Genomic DNA, 26,138 nt, shown 5'->3' on the forward strand with positions numbered 1-26,138 from the left:
AAAGATTTCCAGTACAGTTGGAATCTGTAATGGGGCCGGAGAGATGGCTCAGAGGTTAAGAGCATTGGCTGCTCTTCCAGAGCACCTAAGTGTGAGTCCCAGTGACTCAGCTCTCTGCAGTTCCAATTCCAGGGGCTCCAGTGCCCTCTTCTGGCGACTGAGGACACTCTGTACACGTTGCGCATAGACATGCAGAAAAAGATTCGTACACATAAAATAGAATAAAATCTGTATTTTACAAAGTCTGAAATTCTTTGAATGCTAAGATAATTGTAAAATTCTGTCTGCCTGAGTGAGAATGGGGTGGACCACAATCTGAAAACAAATATATAAAATTACCTGTAAGTTGTATAGGACATGTAAATGAATTTCATGTTTAACTTACGGATCTTTTCATATTTATTTTAATAATTTTTGTGTGTGTATGTTCAGCACAGCAGTGTAGAGGTGAGAGGACGACAACTTTTAAGAGTCTCTCCTTCTATCAAGTGGGCTCTGGGTCAAACTCTGGTAGTCAGTATCTTTACCAACTGAGCCATTTAGATCCAACTCCCTCTACCCACTTTTGGGGCAGGATCTCACTGTGTATCCCTGGACGGCCTGGGACTCACTGTGTAGAGCAGGATGGCCAAGAATACCTCTCTGCTTGGTTTGATGGTCCTTTTAAAGTAGGTTTGAGACAGGATCATATGCAACCCAGTTGGCTGGCCTTAAACTTACTATAAAGTGAGTTAAAATGAGTTTGAGGGCTACAGGTGTGCGCCACAGCTGGTTTTATGCAATGCTAGGGACTGAGCCCAGTCCTTGTGCATGCTAGGCAGGTACCCCCTGAATTGACCTATGTCCTCTAAACCCCATCCCCAGGCATAGTTTCTTTGTGTAGCCTTCACTGCCCTAGAACTTGCTTTGTAGACAGGGTTGGCCTTGAACTCAGAGATTCAACTGCCTCTGTCTCCTAAGTATTGGGAATAAATGTGTACACTACTACTTTCTGGCTGGTAATACTATTTTTAAAAATTAATATTATTGTAGTGCTTTGCCTACATTATATATGTGCACCATGTGTGTGCTTGGTGCCTGAATTCACAAGGAGGCATTGGGTCCATAGGACTGGAGTTACAGATGGTTGTGAGCCACTGTGTGTGCTGAGAATTGAATCCCAGTCTTTTGCAAGAACGCGTACTCTTAACTAACTCTCCAGCCTGTTATACCTATTTTTTGTTTTGTTTTTCTTTTTCGAGACAGGGTTTCTCTGTATAGCCCTGGCTGTCCTGGAACTCACTTTGTAGACCAGGCTGGCCTCGAACTCAGAAATCCATCTGCCTCTACCTCCCAAGTGCTGGGATAAAAGGCGTGAGCCGGGGCCGGTGAGATGGCTCAGTGGGTAAGAGCACCCGACTGCTCTTCCAAAGGTCCAGAGTTCAAATCCCAGCAACCACATGGTGGCTCACAACCATCCGTAACAAGATCTGACTCCCTCTTCTGGTGTGTCTGAAGACAGCTACAGTGTACTTACATATAATAAATAAATCTTAAAAAAAAAAAAAAAAGGCGTGAGCCACCATGCCCGGCTTTGTTATACCTATTTTTAATTGATTAAAATTGTTACATTTTTTAAAAAATGTAAGAAACCATTTGTTAGTGTAGTGAGCAATTTATTTGCCAAACCAATAAGGTCAGTTTCCTTTAGCTCTGTTTGTTTAGTGTGGAAATTTGAGGTTATTCTAGAGTAAAGTGGGTGCCCTTGAGGGGTAAAAGGCCTAGTGTATCTATCATGTCTAATTTTGGTTTTGGTTTTGTTTGTGTGTTTGTTTGTTTGTTTTTGAGACTAGGTCTCTCAAGGCTGTCCTAGAACTTACTATGATGACCAGGCTGGCCTAGAACTCACAGAGATCCTTTTGCTTCTGCCTCCCAAGGGCTGGGTTAAAGGTGTGCACTACTACACCTGGCTCTTATTGTGACTAAATTGAGAAGTACTTATGTGTAGAGCTTTTTTGTTGTGTTTCCTTGCCTCTACCTCAGCAGCTCTCAACCTGCGGGTCACATATCAGATATCCTTCGTGTCAGAGATGCACACTATGATTCATTACAGTTAGGCAGTAGCAACAAAATTTTATTTTTATAATTTTTAAGTTTTATCAAATTATCTAAAATAATTTTATTATTTTATTATTATTATAAGGAACTGTGCTGAAGGGTCTCAGCTTTAGGAAGGGTGGGAACCACTCTTTATCTGATCAAGGGGATTTACTAAGTGGCCATGCTCCTAGCTAGTGTGTCTTGTTTTAACGCTGATGGGAGATTTTTTATGATGTTATCTTAACACTGGAAGCTAAGCATATGTCAGCAATGCAGCCCTTCCCTTCTGTTTAAAAGGAGGAGGAAGCATGGACTTTAGTGAGTTGCAGTCCTTCAGGCGTAGGAGGTAAATTCCTCTGAGATTAAATGAGGCTAAAAGTAATCATAGTTCATCTTTCTCTTGTAGTGTTTGTAAAGCTCTAAGAATAATATATGCTTGTTGGTTCACACCTGTAATCCCAGCACTCTGGAGACTGAGGCAAGAAGGTTACCACTAGTTTGATACTAGACTGAGATAAATAATTAATTCCAGTATAGCCTGGTCTACAGATGATTCTCCATATCAAAAAATAAGATAGCTAGGGGCGTGGGTGGATGGATGGATGGATGGAGAGACAGACAGACAGACAGACAGACAGATAGACAGATAGACAGGTAGGCAGGCAAGCAGGCTTGGGGGATGGTTCAGTTGGTAAAGCATTCCTAGAACCCACTTGAAAATGGTGGGCTTCGGGGGCTGGAGAGATGGCTCAACGATTAAGAGCACTGACTGCTCTTCCAGAGGTCATGAGTTCAATTCCCAGCAACCACATGATGGCTCACAACCATCTGTAATGGCATCCGATGCCTTCTTCTGGTGTGTCTGAAGACAGCTACAGTGTACTCATACATATAAAAAAAGAAAATGGTGGGCCTTGTGATGAGTGTTTGTACCCCAGTGCCGGGGAGGTGGAAGCCGGTTGATCCTTGGGGTCTCCCTAGCCTGATTGATGACATGGGCAGTGTTCTGGACAATGGCATATGGGATTGTGCTTGGGTCTTCATATGAATCTGCATAAACATGTACTCATGCAGGCATGTGCACTTATACATAAACACATATATGAGCACATGAAAAATTACTACTAATAACCAATGAATTAATTAGAAAATAAAATTTTCTTAGATTTGTTTGTTTGTTTGTTTGTTTGTTTGGGAGAAAAATACCCAGAACTGACTCTGGCCTGCACACATATGTTTGTATGCACTTGGATCCAGAATAGGCACAGAGAAAAGATAAAATTTAAATTCTTAAGAGATTTGGACTTTTTTTTGAGACAGGGTTTCTCTGTGTATCTCTGGCTGTCCTAGAATTCACTGTGTAGACCAGGCTGGTCTCGAACTCACAGAGATCTGCCTGTCTCTGGCTCCTGAGTGCTGGGATTAAAGAGATTTGGAATTGTTAATGTCAGATAAAGTTAACTTTCTTTCTTTTCTTTTTTTTAAAGATTTATTTATTTATTTTATGTATGTGAGTACACTGCAGCTGTCTTCAGACACCAGAAGAGGGCATCTGATCCTATTACAGATGGTTGTGAGCCAACATGTGATTGCTGGGAATTGAACTCAGGACCTCTGGAAGAGCAGTCAGTGCTCTTAGCCGCTGAGCCGTCTCTCCAGCCCCTAAAGTTAACTTTCTATATAAATAAAAGTAGTCGTGAGACTAGGGAATTAGCTCAGTTGGTAAAGACTTACTTTAAACTCTCAGGATCCATGCAGAAAAAGCAGGTGTGATGGCTTCTTGTTGTGATGACCCTGGCACTAGGGAGGTGGGAACAGGCGGATCCTGAGGCTCCCTGTCCAGCCAGTCCAGCCTAACTGGGGAGCTCCAGGTCCCAGTGAGAGAACTTGTCTCAAAAAATAAGGTGGAGGGTGATTGAAGAATGCACCCAACATCTACCTCTGGCTTCCCTGTACCTGCATCGTACGCACAGGGTAAACTAGTAAGCCGCTGTGAAAAGTACTCATGGAAACTAATTTATAATAACATATGCCTCATGTGGAAGCTAATTTATAATAACACATAAAGCGCACGTAGCTAGATAATCTCAGTTATGTTGTCTTTTTCATTCCTTTTTTAACAACTGATCGGTGATTATTATGTGTTTATAATTTTAGGCTTATGCGCATTTCATAATTTAAATCCACCATAACTCAAGAGAGCCTGGAGTTGATTTTCTCCTTTTCCCATGTGTGTCCTGGGGATGAGTCAGCTCATCAGCCTTGTGAAGCAAGCCCTTTTACCCAGTAATCCATCTACTGGTCCCAAGTAGTTCTTTTTTTTTTTTTTTTTTGGTTTTTTTCGAGACAGGGTTTCTCTGTATAGCTCTGGCTGTCCTGGAACTCACTTTGTAGACCAGGCTGGCCTCGAACTCAGAAATCCGCCTGCCTCTGCCTCCCGAGTGCTGGGATTAAAGGCGTGCGCCACCACGCCCGGCTCCCAAGTAGTTCTTGAATGCCATAATATACTGTGTACTATGCTATTTTTGAGGCTGTCAAGACAGTCCCCACCTTATTTATTTATTTATTTATTTAGTTATTGTTTTGAAAGATAAGGTGGCACATATCTGCATGCAGCCCAGGCTACTCTTGAACAAACAGCAAGCAGTCCTCCTGCCTCAACCTGGCACTAGACAGGGCCACTACACCCATCCACCATGTCTGCTGTCGAGGAATATACAGTCCAACAAGAAAGCGACAAGTCGAGATGCTTGCAGCAAAGGTTGCATGTGCAGCTGAAGGCAGAGGCATATCCTCAGTAACTGATCACATAGATGAGTGTCTCAGGCAGTCTCTCTCGGGAATGAGAAGGTTCAAGGAAGGAACGTGCACTGGAGGTTGAAGCCCGGCAGCTGGACAGATTCAGAAAGAAAAGATGGAGAGAGTGGCTGGGTGAGTTAGATTGGGAGGAATGCGTTGCAGCTTAGAGCTCCAAGGGTCACCAGCTCTAAAGATGAGGGTAGATGAGGGAGAGTTGTGAAAATCAGGCACAAGGTCAGGTTCTCTGAATGCTTGCTTCTCATGCCTCAGGGGTCCAAGTGCCTGGAGTGTAGACTGCTATATGCTATATAGTATATTATGGGCTTCTAGGGCTGTATCCTTATATTCTAGAGGTCACTGTTGGCAGAAGTGACACATGTCTAAAATCCTAAGTCTTGAAAGGCTGAGACTAAAGAGTGTCTTGGGAGAAATTATCAAATGAATTAGAAAGGGGGCAGAGTTGAGCTGACCACAGTGGTAGAGCACTTTGTCTTTTGTGCACAAGGGTATGGACTTGATCTCCAGCCAGTGTGAGCATGGTGTTAGATGTCTGTAATCTCAGCACTGGGAGGACTGAAAGGTCAGGGCCTTCCTGGGCTACATAGAAAGGGACAAAACCAAAACCAGGCTAGCAATTATTGTCCTAAATACACACAGGGAGACACTGAGTTCTAAAGTGCTGCACACATTCTGTTGAGTTCAGAATTTATAGAAAGCTTTTTGTATAAGAAAAAGAAATTTTGAACTCAATCAGTAAATACTGAAAGAATTACCTTATCAGCTGGGGTTGCAGCTCATAGACAGTCTGCCTGCCTGGGGTACTCGGGACCTGTGGGTCTGCTCTCACACCATGCGACTGAGCAGTGAAAGGCCAGCCTCAGTTTCTTGGGTACTCTGAGGACAGCCTGAGAGACGTTACACCTTGTCTTGAAGAAGAAGAAAGGATGGGCTAGAGAGATGGCTTAAGAACCAGCTGAGCTGGGCTGGTGAGATGGCTCAGTGGGTAAGAGCACCCGACTGCTCTTCCAAAGGTCCAGAGTTCAAATCCCAGCAACCACATGGTGGCTCACAACCATCCGTAACGAGATCTAGCCTCCTCTTCTGGAGTGTCTGAAGACAGCTACAGTGTACTTACATATAATAAATAAATAAATCTTTAAAAAAAAAAAAAGAACCAGCTGAGCTCTGAGCCAAACACGCATTATCCTCCCTGATAGCATGCATGCAAACCTACAAATCTCAAGTTAAAGTATTAAAAAAATAGAATGTGGGACTGGAGAGATGGCTCAGCGGTTAAGAGCTCCAGAGGGCCTAAGTTCAACTCCCAGCAACCACATGGTGGCTCACAACCATCTGTAATGGGATCTGATGCTCTCTTCTGGTGAGTCTGAAGACAGCTACAGTGGAGTAGTTCAGTAGCCATTGTCTTTACTCTTCCCACACCACTGCAAACCACATAACAGATTTGGTTTTAGTGGTAATTGTTCTTCTTGTGACCAAAGCAGCACCTTAAGGAGGAAGGATTGGCTTTTGTCACAGTTTCAGTGGGGTCTGCCCTGCTGGGCGAGAGGGCCTAGTCATGGAGTATGAAGTGGTTGTCTGGCATCTCAGCTGGGAACAGGGAAGGATGAGTGCTGCTGCTCTGGTTTTCAAGAAGGTATGGCCCCGGTTGTCTAGGAACTCCCTGTGTAGACCAGGCTAGTCCCAAATTCCCAGGTCTGCCCCTGCCTTCTGAGTGTGGCAATTAAAGATGTTAATCATCATGCCCGGTGCTTCCACTTTAAACAAATGTGCGGAGCTGGGGAGGAGGCTTAGCGGTTCAGAGCGCTGGCTGTTCTTCCAGAGGACCCAGGTTCAGTTCCCAGTACCCACATGGTAGCTCACAGCTATCTGTACCTCCAGTTCCAGGGGATCTGATACCCTCACACCAATGTATATAAAATAAAGTTAAATTAAGAGTGTTTGTGTGTTTGTTGGAGACAATATTTTTCTATGCAGCCTTGGCTGTCCTAGAACTCATTTTGTAGACCAGGCTCTGGCCTTGAACTCAGAGATCCACCTGCCTCTGCCTCCTGAGTCCTAAGATTAGCAGCAGTGTGCCTTTACTGCTGAGCTACCTCACCAGTCCGCTTTCTACTTTTTCTTCAGTTCAAGACATTAGCTCATGCATAGTGTGAGTCTTCTCCTAAGTTGAACGACCTTTCTAACATTTCTTTATTTGTTTATTTAGTGTACTGTGGGAATGTGTACGCCACAGCACCCACGTGGCAGTCATGGGACAACTTTGTGGAGTTGGTTCTTTTTCTACACCTTGATGTAGATTCTAGAGGTGAAAATCAGGTCTCTAGGCTTATGTAGTAAACCATTTGCCAGCCTTAGTTAAACCTTCTGGAAATACCTTCTAAGTAAAGCCTGAGGTGGGTTTCCATGGTGACTCTGTCCAGTCAAGTTCACAGTGCTGATTAAATACCACATGGCTCTTCCTTAGATTTTTAGGTACCTTTAGGTTCTTGGCATCTAAGCCAGGGAGCAGGGGGTATGAGTATAGTGTTTAATGGTTATTGGATCCTGTTTATTTTCTATTTATTTATTTATTTTATTTTGACTTTTTGAGACAGGATTTCTCTGTGTATCCCTGGCTATCTTGGAACTGTGTAGGCCTTGAACTCACAGTGATCTACCTGCCTCTGCCTCCTGAGTACTGACTGGAATTAAAGATATGAACCCACTGGCTATCTGTTTGATATATTTTTTGAGATAGAGTCTCACTTTGTCGCTTACACTAGCCTCAGACTCAGGGCAATCCCCTGGCCTCAGCCTCTGCACTGCTGGGACTGACAGTCCTACATCATCACCCCAGTGGGGCCATGCTTCATTTGAGGATTCTTCATGCAAAGAAATAGCTCTCAGGTTGACCCGACAATGACCAAGCTTGTTTCGTGAAGGTTCTGTTTTTCAGGATTCGTATTTACCCACAGCCCTCATAAAGCTTTTCAGAAAAATCAAACTAGAATTGTACTGGATGCTTTAGCGTAGACAGATAAGCATAGGTGAGTGCTGGCTGAACTTTCCTCTGACTTCCTAGGCTCTTTTCCTAAGGCACGCATACATTTGGTTCTGGTTTTAAATGAAACTTAGAAGCAAAGGTTTGTGTAGTGTAAAATGTAATTTCCTCTTTGATTTTAAAAGCTCTATGGAAAAAAAATTTTTAAAGGTTTATTTATTTTATATGAAGACACTGTAGCTGTCATCAGACACACCAGAAGAGGGCATCAGATCCCATTACAGATGGTTGTGAGCCACCGTGTGGTTGCTGGGAATTGAACTCAGGACCTCTGGAAGAGCAGCCAGTGCTCCTAACCGCTGAGCCATCTCTCTAGCCTGGAAAATTTTAATTATATACCCCGTATTCTTTCTGTGGTTCTAAAAATTGAAGGTTTTGAAGGGAGGACTGTTTTATCCATGAAATCAGCACAGTGCACTTGAATTACCAGCTGGAGTGAGTTTGATAGCGACAGCATTTACATAGTCATCCTCAGTTATTTTGCAGGCATTACTGTTGACTCACTGTGCTGCCAGGTGTTCATTACTCAGACGTTTTATTTAGAGGAGGATAAAGGCTGGATTCTTCTGCGTATGAGCCGGAAAGGAATGCCCCTTAACCTGAATCCAGGCTAGAAGTTCCTGAGTAACTTTCTCAGGTGCCATGGCTATTCTCAGACAGTTACTGTATCCACAGATACGTGACTGAGGGCCAATTCTGCACAGATTTCCTGTCTCCTTTACTTGGAGACAATTTGTGAGCCAACTGAATTGTAAAGCGTTATGAAAGAGAGAGAAGGAAGACGGAGCAGCCATAATTCGTCATCCCTTTGAGTCACCAGCACTGACTGCTACTGTTAAGAAACATTCAGCCCATTGCAAAATCCAGCTGTGGGTCCTCCATTCTGTCTGCCTGGTTTCTATACATCATTGACATCTCTGGGTTCCTTAATAGAATTCAGTTAGCTCTTCCATGTGATTTTATAAGGCTTTGATTTTTCTCATTAAAAGACTAAGGCTTCTTAATTTCTTCTTCTTCTTCTTCTTCTTCTTCTTCTTCTTCTTCTTCTTCTTCTTCTTCTTCTTCTTCTTCTCCTCCTCCTCCTCCTCCTCCTCCTCCTCTTCCTCCTCCTCCTCCTCCTTCTTCTTCTCCTTCTTCTCTTCCTCCTCCTTCTCCTTCTTCTCTTCTTCCTCCTCCTCCTCCTTCTTCCTTCTTCCTTCCTTCTTCCTTCTTTCTTCTTCTTGGTTTTTCAAGACAGAGTTTCTCTGTGTAGCCCTGGCTATCCTGGAACTCACTTCATAGACCAGGCTGGCCTCAAACTCAGAAATCCGCCTGCCTCTGCCTCCCAAGTGCTGGGATTAAAGGCGTGCGCTACCACTGCCCAGCAATTTCTCTTTTTTTTAATTAGTATTTTATTTATTTACATTTCAAATGTTATCCCCTTTCCCGATTCCCCCCCCTCCAGAAACCCCTATCCCATCCCTCCTCCTTCTGCTTCTATGAGGGTGTGCACCCACCTACCCACCCAATCTCTTTTATTATAATTACAAAAACCAACTACATTCTGCGCATGAAAAAAAAATAGAGTACAAAAAAATTGGTGGCCAGAGAGGTTTATTAATATCAAAATGCACTTGATTTTTTTTCCTTATTTGGTAAGCATTACTTTTGATTCATTATAAAAAGTACACAGTGGCACAACTGACCAGCCTTCCTGGAGCCTTTTTGTTCCCTTAGCAGAATATTGAATTGGTTAAATTATTGGCTTAACAGGAAGGGACTTTAACAATAATTTTAGTCACTTGTGTAGTAGCTCAGATGATTTTTTGGTCTGTGTATGTGGTGTATATATAAATGCATGTTTTCTTGTGTGTGTGTGAGCACCCAAGTGCAAGTATACATGTGGGTACAGATGCAGACTCACACGCATTTGGCACATGGGTACATGCATTTGGCAGCCAGAGTCCTCACTGTATGTATCTCTTCCTCTGCTCTGCCACACTCATCTTGTGTGTGGTGTGTGTGGTGTGTGCATGCAGGTGCCAGAGGGGGACATTAGGTTTATTCATCTGTTGCCCTCCATCTTTTGTTGTTGCTTTGAGACAGGGTTTCTCTGTGTAGCTCTGTCTGTCCTAGAACTCCTGTAGACCAGGTTAGCCTTGATCTGAGAGACCTGCATGCTTCTGCTTGCCCAGTGCTGGGATTAAAGGCGCACGCGCACTACAGTATCCCAGCTTGTTGCTCTCTGTCTTATTTTTTGAGACGTAGTCTCCTACTGAACTCGGAGGTCCCCATATCCACTAGGCTAGCTGCTCAGTAAACTCTAGGTATGTCTCTTGATTTACTCCTGTGATCTGTGAGTAATCATCTCCATTCACAGGCATGCATGCCCTCATGCTTTTTTGTCTGGTTTGATCTGAAAAAACATGATCCCTAATTCTTCACTTCTGTCACATAAAGAACTTAGCATTTCTGTTCTTTTCTGTACTCTTTACAATCCTCCTGTGCAGAAAATGGAACGGGGATTTTTACCATATATATGAATATGAATATATATGATTCCCACACCCCAAATAGGGTCTTTTGTTTTATTTTGTTTTGAGACAGGGTCTCACTATGTAGCTCTGCCTGTCCTAGAACTCACTTTGTAGACCAGGCTTGCCTCAAATTTACAAAGATTTGCTTGCTTCTGCCTCCTGGGTGCTGAGATTCAAGGACTGCGCCATCACGTCCAGCTACATTTTTCAAAATTTGGTATGGATGTGCCACCACTTCCCCCAGGTGAGTTTCTTAGCCGCCGCTCTCGTGATAGAATGCTTCATGGTCGGCACAGGTTTCTCCTGCCTCCATTGCTCACCCTCTTTGCCCTGATGATCTTTGAAACAGGGTCTTGTTTTATAACCCTGACTGCTTTAACTTGTCCTTCCTCCTGCCTCACCACCCAGAATGCTGAGGTCACAGGCAGGTGCACTGTCTTTTGCTCCTTAATTTCATAAGCAAAGGTTCAAATTGATTCTGTTTCTTGGTAGGGCCGTAGTTTGGTGCTTGCCCAGCATGCATGAGGCGTGCTTGAGGGGTTGGAGGTCCAGGTTGCTGAAGACTTGCTGCATGTACACTGTGCACTGGGCTCCTGACATCAGGCTATGGTAGTTTGTTTAAGGATAATGCATCGTGGTCCCTGCCCATAAAGAGCTTCTAGACTGCTAGGGAATTATAAAGATTATTGCAGTTCAGGATGGTGTGTCCACCAAGACCATTGCCTAGTCCAGTGGTTCTCAACCTGTGGGTCGTTCCCCTTTGGGGATTGAGTGACCCTTTTACAGGGGTTGTCTATGATTACAGATGTCAAGTAGCAATGAAAATAATTCCATGGTTGGGGGTTAGGGTCATCACAACATGATGGTCACAGTATCAGAAAGGCTGAGAACCACTGGATTAGTCCATTCTTTTTGTTTGATTGTTTGGTTTGACTGTTTTTTAGGTATTTTATATGCAGCTTATCCAGGTTAGCCTGGAGCTTGAGCCTCTGCATCTGCCTCCAAGGGCTGCTTGTGCTATAGCGGTAGAAGACAATGTTCTTTGTCTCTCACACAGTATTTCTTGATTCTTGTTCTCAGGCATCCTCTGCTCCCCCAGCCCCTGTGTGCTGGTTATCGTCTGTGATAGCTCCTATTACTATAAGCACCCGAGGAAAAACCTTGCTTTGGGTGCCAACACAGTACTAGGCACATAATCAGTGTTCAGTGAGTCTGTTGGAATTGTTTCTTTTCTTCTTCTTTTTTAAAAAAGATTCATTTATGCCGGGCGTGGTGGCGCACACCTTTAATCCCAGCACTTGGAAGGCAGAGAGAGGCAAATTTCTGAATTTGAGGCCAGTCTGGTCTACAGAGTGAGTTCCAGGACAGCCAGGGGAACACAGAGAAACCCTGTCTTGAAAAATTAAAAAAAAAAAAAATAAGATTTATCTATTATATAAAAGTACACTGTAGCTGTTTTCAGACACACCAGAAGAGGACATCTGATCTCATTACAGATGGTAGCGAGCCACTTTGTGGTTGCTGGGATTTGAACTCAGGACCTCCAGAAAAGCAGTCAGTGCTCTTACCCACTGAGCCATCTCTCCAGCCCCGTGGAATTCTGTTTGCATGGTTAAGGAAAGCCTTCAGCCAAGGCAGCAGAGTTTAGGCAGTTCTTTTTTTTTTTTTTTTTTTTTTGGTTTTTCGAGACAGGGTTTCTCTGTATAGCCCTGGCTGTCCTGGAACTCACTTTGTAGTCCAGGCTGGCCTCGAACTCAGAAATCCGCCTGCCTCTGCCTCCCAAGTGCTGGGATTAAAGGTGTGCGCCACCACCACTCGGCTAGGCAGTTCTTAAAGGGTGGGTAGGTCCTCTCCACCTGGGTTAGAGAAAGAAATGCCTGGCCAAAGGAACAATTTACACAAATGAAAAACATGCTGAAGAGTTGGCACACATGGCTACCACTGTGGGAGATGGCCGCTGACAGATGCTACTACTAGTAAGGATCAAAAGTCTGGCAGCCACATTGTGTCATTTTAGCATATCCCTGAGCGTTTCTAAGGCTTTTCCTTGTTTTATGCCTTAGTATTTTAGTCATTTTCTTGTTACCATTGAGGCTTTTGTTAGAGAAACAAAACTATCAAACTGATAATTTCTCTATCAAAACTGATAATAAGGACTGGAGAGGTGGCTCAGTGCTTGTTGTGTAGCCCAACATAGAGCACAGAAACCACTGGAGCTGTTGAGGAAAACACACCAACATCAGCCGACCTCTTCTTCCACGCGAGTCTCTGCCTGAGTGCACATGCACGTACTGTACCATACACATAAACAAGAAGGTGACAGCTGGGGTTAGGAGACCACTGAGATGGCTCATCAGGTAAAGCGCTGGCCACCAAGCCTCAAAACCCGAGTTCCATCTCCAGGATCCACATGGTGAAAAGAATGATGCTTTTCTGACCTCCACAGGTGTGTGTTCTCTCACACACATACACAAATAAAGAAGTGGAATGGAAGTCTTTTAAAATTGCGGCTGGGAATGTAGCACAGTTGCTGGACCAGTGCCTAGTATAAACAGCCCCAGGCCATCCCCAGCATCATCGCATAACTAAGTATAGTAGAATGAGTCTGTAATGCCGGTCTAAATTCCAGCACTTGGGAGGTAGAGACAGGATGATCATCAGTTCAAGACTCCATAGTTCAGCTTGACGCCAGCCTAGACTACATGAAACTGTCCCAAAGGAGGAGGGGGTAAATAGCATACATTTTTTTTTTACTTCAGAGATTTCAAAGAATTTAGGATATATATAACTATATATATATATATAATATAATATATATTAGACTTATTTTACTTTATGTATTTTGCCTGCATATGTGTTCCATATGCCTGGTGCCCACAGAGCTCAGATTTTTGGATCCCCTGGAAACATGGTGTGAGATACCATGTGAGTGCTAGGAATGACCCTGTATTCTTTGTAAGAGCAACAAATGATGTTCTCCAGCCCCAACACATACACACACACATATACTCTCTCTCTCTCTCTCTCTCTCTCTCTTTTTCTCTCTCTCTCTTTCTCTCTCTCTCTCAAGTATGAAGACCAGATAAGGGAGATAATAAATATTCAGTCCATATACAACACAAAATTTGTAGAATATGTTTAAAATGTGCCTTTGAAATGGACTATTTGACTGTTACTCTGAACCCTGCTGATGGTGTGGGGTCTTTTGTTGTGATTGAAAGCATAGGGTCCTTGCTATACTTTGGGGCAGGCTCCCTGTCTTCTGTGGCTTTGAGCCTAGAGGCTTCCAGCCAAGCTCAAAGTCAGGAAAAGGGGGTGTGGGCTTTTGGGCTGTGCCGCTGGCAGCCAGAATGTGGTTGGCTGTCTCCTCCCCTTCCGCACTGGTGCTCTACACACTGCACTCTGGAATGACAGGCATTCCTGTGTGAAGAGAGCCGGCGTGAAGACGTTTGTGAGAGCCACAAGTACCCGGTGTCCAGCAAAACAGAAACTCCAGATCTCACGCTGTTTCCTGGCATTTGGTGGTGATTCGGGATTGCTGGTCCCTAACGTGGATTTGTCTTTTAAGAGAAGTTTGCTTTTGTCAGAAAGAGTTTGTTGTCGTGGGATACATCTAAGACAATTATAATCATGGGCCAAGCTGATGTCTCCAGACCGGTAAATCCAGATGCAGTTGGTGAGTAATGGAAGGCAGGAAAATAGACATCTTAGCAGCAGCGAGGCGGGCTTACAGCTGAAGTTAGTTCTCTTAGAAATTGGAATACAAGACTTTGGCATGTTTATTAAAGTTTGTGAGAAATGAATGAAAGATTTAAAGTTGTTCCCACTCAGTTAAATTCATTTCCCTTTCAGTTTCTCTTGACTTGCTTCTGGGGTTCTGTTTTAAGATTAGATTGCTAGGACGTCGTTACCTGTTGGTTTATTTCTCGCCTCTGAGGAAATAGTTACAGGAGCTGTTCCTTAGAGGCCAGGGGTATCTTACTGGCACTCTCCAAGTTCCGGTGAGTGTTAAGTGTGATCTAGAAATAAAACTGCCAACTTATAAAAACGGCACTGTTTTAAAGGTTGGATTAGGTTTTTTGTTTTTTTGTTTTAGATTTGTTATACACTTTCCAAGACTTTCTCCGTTGTACAAGTGTTTGTTCCTTCTAAGGGGCTTTGCTGTATGGACTTGTGAAGTGTTACTGTCTGGAGGGAGGGCTAACTCAGACTGCACAGGAGCTGTGAGTGTGGCTCTGAGATGGAAGTGTGACCTGATGAGGTCTCCCATCATCTCAGTGAGCACAGTTCTCCTATCTTTGTAGGGTGTCATAGCTGCTGCTGCCGAATAATTGTGCAGATGGAAAGGGTCGGCCAGAGCGTTGCAGTTGTTTCTGGACAATGTGCTATTTAGGGAGAACCTGTGTAAGGTGACTGTGATCGAGGAAGCATCAGGAAGACTCTTTCCTTACTTTTTTTTTTTCCTCCACTAAGAAGAGGTCTAAGCTGGGCGTAGCGCATACCTTTAATCCTAGTACCAAGGAGGCAGAGGCAGGTGGATCTCTGCTTTTAGGCTAGCCTGGTCTACACAGTGAGTTTCAGGCTAGCCAAGGCTACATAGTGAAACCCTGTCTCAAAAAAGGCCAGTAAGACAGAGGCAGGTGGATTTCTGAGTTCGAGGCCAGCCTGGTCTACAAAGTGAGTTCCAGGACAGCCAGGGCTATTCAGAGAAACCCTGTCTCGAAACCCCCCCCCCCCCCCAAAAAAAAAGCCCAGTAAGAAAAGGTAAAAGCTATGGTAACTAAGGAAGCGCAGGCAGGCTTAGGAAGCGGGGAGTGCCTCAGATGTGTCTGGGGATTTGTTGCAGTTTAGTTTCTGATTTCCCAAGGAAAGTATTTTTCGGGTATTTCTGAAGCTGAGCACGTGGATGATAAAGTGCTCACATAGTCACAGACTTGGGACTCCAGTCAACAGGAACCAGTCCTTCGCTTTCCTCCAATCGCTGCACTAAGTCCTTCTCAGCTCAGTTCTTCACTTTTTAAAAAGTAAAATGCCATGTAGAAAAGTGCACGTCAGCACTGCCACCCAGAAGTGGGAGGCAGAGGCAGGAGGGTCAGGGCCTCAGGAATCAGCTGGAGCTGCCTTGTAAGTTCCAGGCCAGCCTAGGTTTTAGGACACCCTGTCTCCCACACACAAACATTTTATTAAATGATTTTTTAAAATCACAAACCAAAGTAGCGATGTCCTCAGCCTCTGCCATCTCTCCCTTTGCTCCTAGAGCCAGCCTTCTCCTGTATTTGATACCTTACCTCCTTGTGCAGCATCAGCTCTTCCTGTGGTTGCTGCTCCATAGCTCTTCTCTAACAAATACTGTGGCCCACCCTTCTTAACTTTATGCTTTGAGTTTTTTGGGTTTGTTGTTGTTGTTGTTGTTGTTGTTTGGAAAAGTCTCATGAGGGAGGGGTGTTGGTGGTGTTTCCTTTTAATCCCAGTATTCTGGAGGCAGAGGCAGCAGATCTCTGTGAGGCCGAGGCCATAGGGCCTACATAGTGTTGGAGGCCAGCTAGAGGTACACAGAGACACCATGTCTTAAACAAGGTTTCATTTGTGGTGCTGGCTGACCTGGAAATCCCTAAGTAGACTGACTAGCTTGGCCTCAGACTCAGAGATTTGCCTGTCTCTGCCTCCCACATGCTGGGATTAAAGGCAGGTGCTACCTACCTTGCTGGTTCCCCCTCCTCTTCTCTTTTAATAAAACATGTTTAAAAGTGTGTGTGTGTGTGTGTGTGTGTGTGTGTATATGTGTGTGCATATATGTGATGTGTACATGCTGCAGTGTATGCGTGGGGATCAGACGACAACTTTCCATTTTTTCCACTATGGTGTCTGGGGATTGAACTCTTGCTTATCGTGACTGTATGACAAATGCTCTTAAACTGTGAACAAGCTCACTGGCCCCTATATCTTATTTTATTTTAAAATTTTCAAGATTTATTTATTTATTTATTTTATTTATGAGTGCTCTGTAGCTGTCTTCAGACACACCAGAAGAAGACATTGGATCCCATTACAGATGGTTGTGAGCCACCATGTGGTTGCTGAGAATTGAACTCAGGACCTCTGGAAGAGCAGTCAGTGCTCTTAACTGCTGAGCCATCTCTCCAGCCCCTTATTTTATTAATGCAGGATCTCTTATTGAAGTTGAATAGATTGGCTTGCTAATGGGCTCCAGGGTCCTGTTAACTCCATGCCTACCCCCTCAGTGCTGGAGTTATGGGTACAAGTTACCATGCTGGCTTGGGCTTTATTCCAGGCTAAGCAAGAACTTGACCACTCTGCTAGCCCCAGGCTCCATCACTTCTTGCTGCAGCTGTGGCAGACGAGACATTTTTCCTGCGGTAGAACTGTCGAGAACTTACCTATCTCCTCTGTCCAGTTCTTTTAACTCCATGGCCAAGGCTGTGCGAGATCTCCAGAAGTTGTAGGCCTTCTCTGCACATGAAACCTGCTTTGTTCATTAGTGAAATCACTTGGCTTTATAATTTGGTTGCAGTTTTCTGAAACTGTTCCTTAAATCCAACAGTAAGCCTCTTTTAGAGAACAGAACTCTTAAGTACTGTGGCAAAGTATCAGAAATTATGCTGCCTATTTACAAAGTTCTGAAGGCTGAGGCAGGAGCATCACATTAAGTTTCAGGCCAGTCAGGGATGGGGAGTGAGACCCTATCCTAGAACAAAACAAAACACAAAAAAGGGCAAAAAATATTGCCCAGCTAGTAAAAGTGCTTGTTGCTAAAGTCTGATGTCCTAAATTTGATCCCTGAACTGGCATGGTTGATAGAGAGAACAAACATCTTCAAGTTGTCCTCTGACCTCCACCCATGAGCCCTGGCACATGTATGCATACATATACACTTGTACACAATAAACTGGGGGTAGGGGGATCTTATAGATGAAAACAAAATATATTAAAAAAATGTAATTGATAAGGTACAAATGATAGAGGTGGGATTCAAATAAGCCAGGTGATTTAGTCGCTCACTACAATCTAGTGAAGGAATGTTGAAGATTTGTGTTCTGTGGGTTTCTGACAGCAGACTATACTTAGCCATACAACACAGGTGAGTGAGAACTAGCTGAAGGCCAGTTGTGATGCTCCACATCTGTAAGACCTGCTACTCTGGAAGCTGAGATGACTGAGATCAAGGCCATTTTGTGCAAGTGTAGCCTCTTCTCAGAGGAAAACAGGAAAGAGGGCTAGGGCTGCAGTTTACTGTGGGATGCTTCCCTCCCATGCAGGAGGTCTTGGTTTCAATCCCAGTCCGACCAGAGTAGGAGTAGGCAGCATTATACAGTCTTTGATCTAGGGTGCACTGTTTAATCCTGTTATTTTCTTTATCCTCTTTTATGTAGTCATAACTTGCACATAGTTAGTGAAGATGAAGATGCAAACAAAGGGATATCTCTATGATGAGATCCAGGCTGGTCTTGAACTCTCTATGGACCCCAGACAATACCTTAAAGACATCGCTAACTTTGAAGTGTTTGAGTTAAAGGCATTTACCACCGCTGCCAATTTTTAGTGGCTTTTTGTTTGTTTTTTGTTTATTTAAGTATTTATCTTGACAACCCTGCCTTAAAATACACACACACACACACACACCATTCACACACTAAGAACATATATCACGCACAGATAAGGATGCAGGCAAAATACTTATACACATCAAGTAAAACAAAGTAATAAAGTAAAATAAAGTGATGGCCCCTGGGTAATGTTGCCCAGGGCTGACCTCTAGTCTGCATGCATACTTGCATACACAACAACAAAATACACCTTCTTTAGATAAGTGAATAAAGAGTTAATAAATTATCACGTGCAGGGTAATGATCTATAACTGGATGACAAATTAGTTTGTAAAAAGAATGTGATATGAATATCACTTTATAATTTAGACCTTTTAAATTAAAAATCACATTTGTTTGTATTTTTGTTTGTATGTGTGTGCACATACATGCCACAGTGTGCATGTGGAGGTCAGAGGACAACAGCAGGGGCCACGCTCAGGTTTCAGACTTGTCGGCTAGTGCCTGTCCAGCCAAGCCATGGCCTCAGTCCCTTCCTAGCACGTGGATGGTATTTAGGATCAACATGAGTTGTGTAGGTTGTCATGAGGACAAGAGTTCTATGATGTGCCATCTTTGTAAACTGCATTATTCTATATTTATTGTTGCGGCTTAACTTTTATTTTGTTTGAGACATGGTTTCATATACTATCTGAGATGGCCTTGATATCATATTTCATATTGGTTGATTTGCCTCCCAAATCTGGGATTGCAGCTATATATTACTTTGCCCATTATAACTTATATCCTATAAGCCTCTGCTTCTAAATGAATCCAGATGTAAGAAGCTGCAATAACTTTTAAATGTAAAGAAATATAATAATAAGACTTATTATATTATTATAATAAGATTTTAGATTAAAAAAATAAAATAAAATGTGTATTGGGAAGAGGAAGGGGCGCTGGGAGGAGTTGGGAGAGGGAAGACTGCAGTTGGGATATAATATGAGACAATATAAAAACAAAATAAAAGAAAGGCATGATAGCAAGGGGACCACAGACTTTGAAGTTAGAGAGATTTCAGTTATATCCACATTTTGTCATACATGAATTTCTTTTCAAATTTATTTACTTTTCTATGTATGGATGTTTTGCTTGCTTATATTGGTGTGTACCTTAAGTTGTCTGGTACCCAAAGAGGCCAGGCAAGGGCATCAGATGCCCTGGGATTGGAGATAAAGAGTTGGGAGCCACCATGTGGGTGCTGGGAATCAAGTCTGGGGCCTCTGGAAGAGAGGCAGGTGCTCTTTTTTTTTTTTTTTTTTAAATTTACTTATTTATTTATTTTTATATGAGTGCACTGTAGCTGTCTTCAGACACACCAGAAGAGGTCATCAGATCCTATTACAGATGGTTGTGAGCCACCATGTGGTTGCTGGGATTTGAACTCAGGACCTCTGGAAGAGCAGTCGGTGCTCTTATCCACTGAACCATCTCTTCACACATTTTTAAAGTGCTAAAATTAAAGCAAGGGTATGGGTATAGCTTAGTGCTAAACCACTTGCTGAACAAGCACAAGGCCCTAGGTGCAGTTCAAGTACCACAGAGGTAAGAACAAAGAAGAAAAAGGTACTGGTACTGGCAAGCTGGAGCAAAAACTTTAAGGCCAACCTCAGCCACAGAGATCCTGTCTCAAAAAACTATTTAAATGAACAAACAAAACCAAAAATATACAACCAAAATATCTTCAGAATTAAATTAAAACCTCCTTGATGTGCACAGAACTGCAGAAATATATGAAGTGTTCATAAATGATATATAGACAATACAGAAGTATTGCTTGTCCCTGTGGCTTACTGTTGCATGTATACAGAAGTGTATATTTGATAGTAGCCTTGACCATTAAAGGTTGTAAGATTCCTTCATTGTTCAGGAAGCAGTGAAGGTCTAAATCCACATAGATTAGTGTCTTAGTTAGGGTTTTACTGCTGTGAACAGACACCATGACCCTGGCAACTCTTATAAGGACAACATTTAGTTGGGGCTGGCTGACAGGTTCAGAGGTCCAATCCATTATAGGAACAGGACAGCATCCAGGCCGGCATGGTGCAGGAGGAGTTGAGAGTTCTACATCTTCATCTGAAGGCTGCTAACAGAATACTGGCTTCCAGGCAACTAGGATGAGGGTCTTAAAGCTCACACCCACAGTGACACACCTACTCCAGCAGGGCCACACCTTCTAATAGTGCCACTCCCTGGACGGAGCATAAACAAACCATCACAATTAGTAAGTCAAGGATGTAGAAAACAAGACAAGTGCAAGAGACAGAGCTAAAGTGACAGTGAAAATATTAAATGTAGATGGATTAAGTACCCCAGTTAAAGATGGCTGACTGGGTGTGCTACTGTACAGTATAACCTTAGTGCTAAGAAGCTGAGAGAAGGAACTTGAGTTTGAAGCCAGAATAGACCTTGTTGCAAGGAGACAAAAGACAGTTGTCAAATGAAATAGGAAAACAAGATAGAGGTAGAAGTGTTTCTATGATAAAGGAAGTTTCATATTGATAGAAAGGGTCCATTTAAGACGAAATCATCTGGGCTGGCGAGATAGCACTCACAGTAGGTGGCTGGCTCACAGCATTCTGTTACTCCAACTCCAGGGTATCGATTACCATCCTCTGAACTCTACAGTTATCTACAAACCACATGTGCACACACACCTACACATAATTTTACATTTTTATTAAAGGATTGGAGAGATGACTCAGTGGTTAAGAACACTGGCTGCTCTTCCAGAGAACCAAGATTCAATTCCTAGCACTCTCAACGTGGCTTACAACTGTCTATAACTTCACTCCCAGGGGATCTGACATTATTTTTCTAGACCCCCCCTGGGCACCAGGCACACACATGGTGCACAGACATACATGGAAGTAAAATACGCTTTCATACTAATTCCTTAAGTTTTTGTTTTTGTTTTTTGAGACAAGTTTTCTCTGTGTAGCCCTGGCTGTCCTGGAACTCACTTTGTAGACCAGGCTGTCCTCGAACTCAAAGATAAGCCTTACTCTGCCTCCTGAGTGCTGGGATTAAAGGCATGCACCACCATACTTGGCTCTTAATTTTTTTTTAAAATGGAAAACATGATTAAATTTGTAATTATCCAACAGAGTAAGACCTTGTCACACAAAACAGCAACAAATGACTTTGATAACTAGAGCTTTTACTGTCCCTCTCCCAGCAGTTGATAGAACAAGGACACAACGTACCCGACACAGTGTTAATTGTGTAACACGGTGAACTGACTTGAGCTGATTGGCACATTTGGACCACTACACCCAAGCATACACAATATACATTGTTATAGGTTTGTCTCTTTTGAGACAAGGCTTGCTATATACATAATCTATGCTGCCCTCAAACTTGTAATCCTTCCCATAGTGATACTGCTGTGATGATAAGTCTGAGCCAGTGCGTCCTGCCATGATACATTTTGTGTATTATTTTAATTTTAAAAATGACTTATTTTGTTTTGTGTGTATGTGTATTTTCCATGTATGTTTGTATGTACGCTGTGTGCATGCCTAATGCCTATCGAGGTCAAAAGAGGGCATCTGAGCCTCTGGAACTAGAGTTGTACACTATGTAGGTGCTGGGACTTGAACCTTGGTCCTCTGCAAAAGCAATGAAAGTTTTTTTAATTAATTAACTTATTTGTATATATGTGAGTATATTGTTGTGATATCTTAAGACACACCAGAAGAGGGCATAGGATCCCATTACAGATGGTTGTGAGCCACCATGTGGTTGCTGGGAATTGAACTCAGGGCCTCTGGAAGTACAGCATCTCTCCAGTCCCTCAATGAAGTATTTTTAACTGCTGAGCCATCTCTCTAGCTCCTTATTACTTTATTTATTATCAGTGTGAGTGTATGATGTGTTTGGGATTGGGAGTCAGTTTTCTCCTTCAATTGGATAGCAAACTTGGTGGACAGGGACCCCTGGATATTTAGGGTTTTTTCTTTTGTGGTGCTTAGCTGTTTGTGGGACCTCATGCTAGTGCCACACTCATAGGCGATCCTCAGCCCTGCCCTTGTGTTTTTGAGACAGGGTCTCACTATGCATCTTATGCTGTTCTGGAACGTTTGATCCTCCTGCTTTTGCCTCCTGGTGCTAAGATTATAGGCGTATGCCATCACACCTGACTGAGAGTTTTAAAAGGATTCATGGCCCCACTTCCTGCAGATCCTGTATATTATAAAGGCAGTTGGGCTGATTCTAAATATTTGGACAGACATGTGAGTCAGTGAAATAATATGCAGCTTGTCATTGAGATTAGGGAGTGGAGAGGAGGAGGAGGAACAGAGAGACGTGAGTGGAGCCGGATGTGGTGGCTCACACCTGTAATCTCAGCATTTGAGAACAGGACCATGGAGGGTCTGGGGTTCAAGGTGATCTTCAGCTACAAATAAACTCAATGCCATCCCGAGCTACTTAAGATCCAGGTCTTAAATTTTGCTTAAAACAAGCAAAAATAAAAATACAAAGATAGATAAATAATTAGATGTTAATATGAATGAATGAATTGGAAAATATCAAGATTCTGTTCTTCTAAAACATTTGACAAATTAGATGAAGAGAGGAGCAAAGGAAGCCCTGTTCCTCTGGGCACTCGGGAGGCAGAGACAGGCAGATCCCTGAGTTTGAGGCCAGCTTGGTTTACAGAGAACACTTTTTTTCACTTTCTGTATTTAGTGATATGTTCAGTGACCTGCTTTATACAAAGCAAAATGAGAATGTGTGTGCGTGTGTGTGCCAGTGTGTGTACGTGTGTGTTTCAATTGGGTTTAAACCTAGAGCCACATACATGCTTTGGAAACCTGAGGTACGTCCCTACTCCTTGTTGTTGTGAATCCTTGAAAGAAAGATGACATATAAATATATTGTTCAACATAATGAAGTTTTTTTGGTTTTTTTTTTGGGGGGGGGGGTTCGAGACAGGGTTTCTCTGTATAGCCCTAGATGTCCTAAAACTCACTTGTAGACCAGACTGGCCTCAAACTCAGAAATCCGCCTGCCTCTGCCTCCCGAGTGCTGGGATTAAAGGCGTGCGCCACCACGCCCGACTCATAATGAAGTTTTAAAAGCATCAAATTAAATCTTAATTTGGAACACAGTTAGTGGATCTCTGTAAATTTGAGTTTGAGACCAGCCTGGTCTACAGAGACTGTTCCAGGACACCCAGAGCCATAAGAGAAACCGTGTCTCACATAAAGGAAAAAGGAAAAGGAAGTGATTAGGTATGCTTTTTAAGCAGCAGAAGCAGGCTAAGTGACGGATGATACTTTGTTGAGAGCCTTTCAGGCAGGAGCTTCTCTGTGCTGCTAAAATGTTGGCTGCTTTTCTCTATGATCTTTTCTTTAACATTTTCAGTCCAATTAAAACTTTAGTTTTCCTTTCTTCAGTCAAATAACATTTTCTGTTTATTTCCTGGAATGCTTGTGGATGTGTTAACAGATTTACAGGAGTCATATGTGGAGGCACACACCTGTAATTCCAGAACTTAAGAGGTTAAGGCAGGAGGATCACACATTCAAGACCAGACTGGGCTACCTAGCAATCCATTGTCTCAAAAAACCTAAACCAGCCCCAAGATGCCTGATAGGTAACAGTGCTGGAAGCCACACTTGATGATCAGGGTTCAGTCCTGGGACCCATACAGTGGAAGGAGAGGAGTGAGCTGCTTCTCTGACCTCCACGGATGCTCTGGGCTGTGTGCTCCTCCCCTACCTCCACACCCACACAGATGCACAGAAGCTAAATTTAAAAAAAAAAAAATGTAATTGAAAGAAAACAGTAACACAGTGTCAAAAGGAGATCATTGAGTTTAGTACAAGTGTCAGATTTTTCCTGCCTCCAACATTGTTGCTTCTAGTGGGAAGGGAAGTGCGATTCTGTGATGTAGCAAGCACCTTAACCCCAGGAGCAGGCCACAGAGAGAGCCTTTCCTTCCCCCTAGATGGCTCCTGAGGCCTCTGGGACAGTGGGTGGGGCGCAGGCTGCATTGTACTGCCTTCCTGCGTTTTTGTTATTGCTGCCTTCCTGCTCTACCTTCAAAGCTTAACTTATCCCTGCACATGTGTCATTATGAGGGCCTGGAGATCTTTGACCTCAGTCCTGAACGTGTGGCATGTCACCTATGTTATAGATCAAATCCTTACTATCAGGATGTCCCTAAGTAATACTGTGACAGGCAGTAGAACTCACCTCCACTCTTCCAACTCCTTCCATGTCAGGGCTTCTTCTCTAATGCCCTGTCCCCACCTCATCTCCCAACCTTCCACAGTTATGCAGAGCTCTTTGTGTGGGGGGAGAAAAATGTGATAAACAGACACAAGGTGTGAACACTTGATGACGTGCCTGTCCCTGAATTACTTAAATCGTGGGAATTGCTGAGAGGGTGATATTTAATAGCGACCCCCTCTGTCTCCGGAGGGAGTCCTTGCTTCAGTGATATAGAGCTCATACTGTATTGTGTATGCTAATGATGTTGGCCTGATTCTAGCATCTCCCTGAATTTTCCTCTTAAATGGTGTCAGATTGGTTTGGCTTCTTTAGTGATTTAAGTTTTGAGTTTGGGCCTTTGTCCATGTAATGTCTGGAGTGTGACTGTCTGCGTGATTGTCATTGCTCTGATTCTTTCCGACTGCTACAGGAAGAGAGGGGACATTTTTAGAGGCTATATAAGGATAATAAATTGGCTGTCCCTTTCTGTTCCTCTCCATGAACAGAAGAAGCAGAGCAGCCCTCTGGAGATCCAGGCATGGGCATGGACAGTGTGGAAGCAGGGGACACAACACCTCCCACCAAAAGGAAAAGCAAGTTCTCAGCGTTAGGCAAGATCTTCAAGCCGTGGAAATGGAGGAAAAAAAAAAGCAGTGATAAGTTCAAAGAGACATCAGAAGGTAAGGTACTAAGATTTAAAAGTGTTCTGAGGAGCGAGGGAGAGTGTCCGCCTAGTTTGAGCAAAGCCCTGGGCTCTTCCCCGACTGCAGAGAACTTGGTGTGCTTGTGCTCTGCAGCTGACCCCACAGATGGGAGGCGCAGAGATACAAGGATCAGAGGTTCAAGGTCCTTCTTAGACTTTGAGTTTCAGGCCAACCCGGGCACCAGGAGACCTTGTCTCTAAACAAACAAACAACTAAACAAGGCTTCTACTTTTTTAAAAAATATTTATTTATTGTTATATGTAAGTACACTGTCGCTGTCTTCAGACACACCAGAAGAGGGCATCCGATCTCATTACGGATGGTCGTGAGCCACCATGTGGTTGCTGGGATTTGAACTCAGGACCTTCAGGAGAGCAGTTGGTGCTCTTAACCACTGAGCCATCTCACCAGCCCGAGGCTTCTATTTTAATTTATTTAAGAGTTCCCCATTTGGGCTAAGGAGGTGACTAAGCAGGTAAAGTGCACGTAAAGCCAGCCGCACACACACTATTGTAATGCAGTGCTTCTGTGGGGCGCTGAAAAGATAGGACAGAAAATCCCCAGAGGCCTAAGGGCCAGCTGGCGTGCAGCAACCAACCGAGAGCCTGTCTCAGCCAAAGAGGTGAGCCGGAGCTTACTGACCTCCACAAGCATCCCACGTCATGCGTGTGCCCAGTGTGCTTGCATACAGGTACATACACATTGTACATATGCATAAAGAAGAATAATTCCCTGCGTTAGTTGGGCTTGGTGATACAGGCTGTAATCCCAGCACTCGGAAGATGGAGCCTGGAAAAGCCAAGAGTTTAAGGTTATCCTTGGCCATACAGGAAACTCAAAGTCAGCCTGGAAACAATAACAACAAAAGCACTCGAGGGTTCCATTGACTGATGGATTATTTGACTGACTGATTTACTAGACGGGATCCTGTATCACAGGGCTTGCTTGTATTCTTGACATAGCAAGAATGATCTTGAACTTGTGATTTTCCTGCCTAGCACTAGGATTGAAGGAATGTGCTGTGTCTAGTCTATATAATGCTAGAGATGGAACTAGGGCTTTGTGCTTGGAAGGTACACACTACCAACTAAGTTTCCTATTTTAGAAGCACCCCACTTTTCACATCTCCCTAAATGTCTATAACCCC

General features: G+C 43.4%; 1 protein-coding gene across 4 annotated transcripts in view; it reads left to right on the plus strand.

Annotated features, from left to right (window-relative positions):
- The window catches only part of Phactr4 (phosphatase and actin regulator 4), a 72,511-nt gene that overhangs the window by 11,657 nt on the left and 34,716 nt on the right, over nucleotides 1-26,138 (plus strand). For 2 of the 4 annotated variants that reach the window (XM_085838882.1, XM_085838885.1), the window contains exons 1-2: nucleotides 13,880-14,134; nucleotides 24,794-24,967. In XM_085838882.1, coding sequence (XP_085695008.1) covers nucleotides 14,089-14,134; nucleotides 24,794-24,967 — 220 coding nt within the window. In that variant the 5' untranslated portion in view covers nucleotides 13,880-14,088. Of the gene's footprint in view, nucleotides 1-13,879; nucleotides 14,135-24,793; nucleotides 24,968-26,138 lie in introns of those variants that run through there. The other 2 variants (XM_085838884.1, XM_085838883.1) reach the window with 1 other exon arrangement.

The sequence above is a fragment of the Mus caroli genome, unplaced genomic scaffold (assembly GCF_978045245.1).
Source record: "Mus caroli unplaced genomic scaffold, Mus_caroli_1 scaffold_6, whole genome shotgun sequence".
In the NCBI taxonomy this organism is placed as follows: Eukaryota; Metazoa; Chordata; class Mammalia; order Rodentia; family Muridae; genus Mus; species Mus caroli.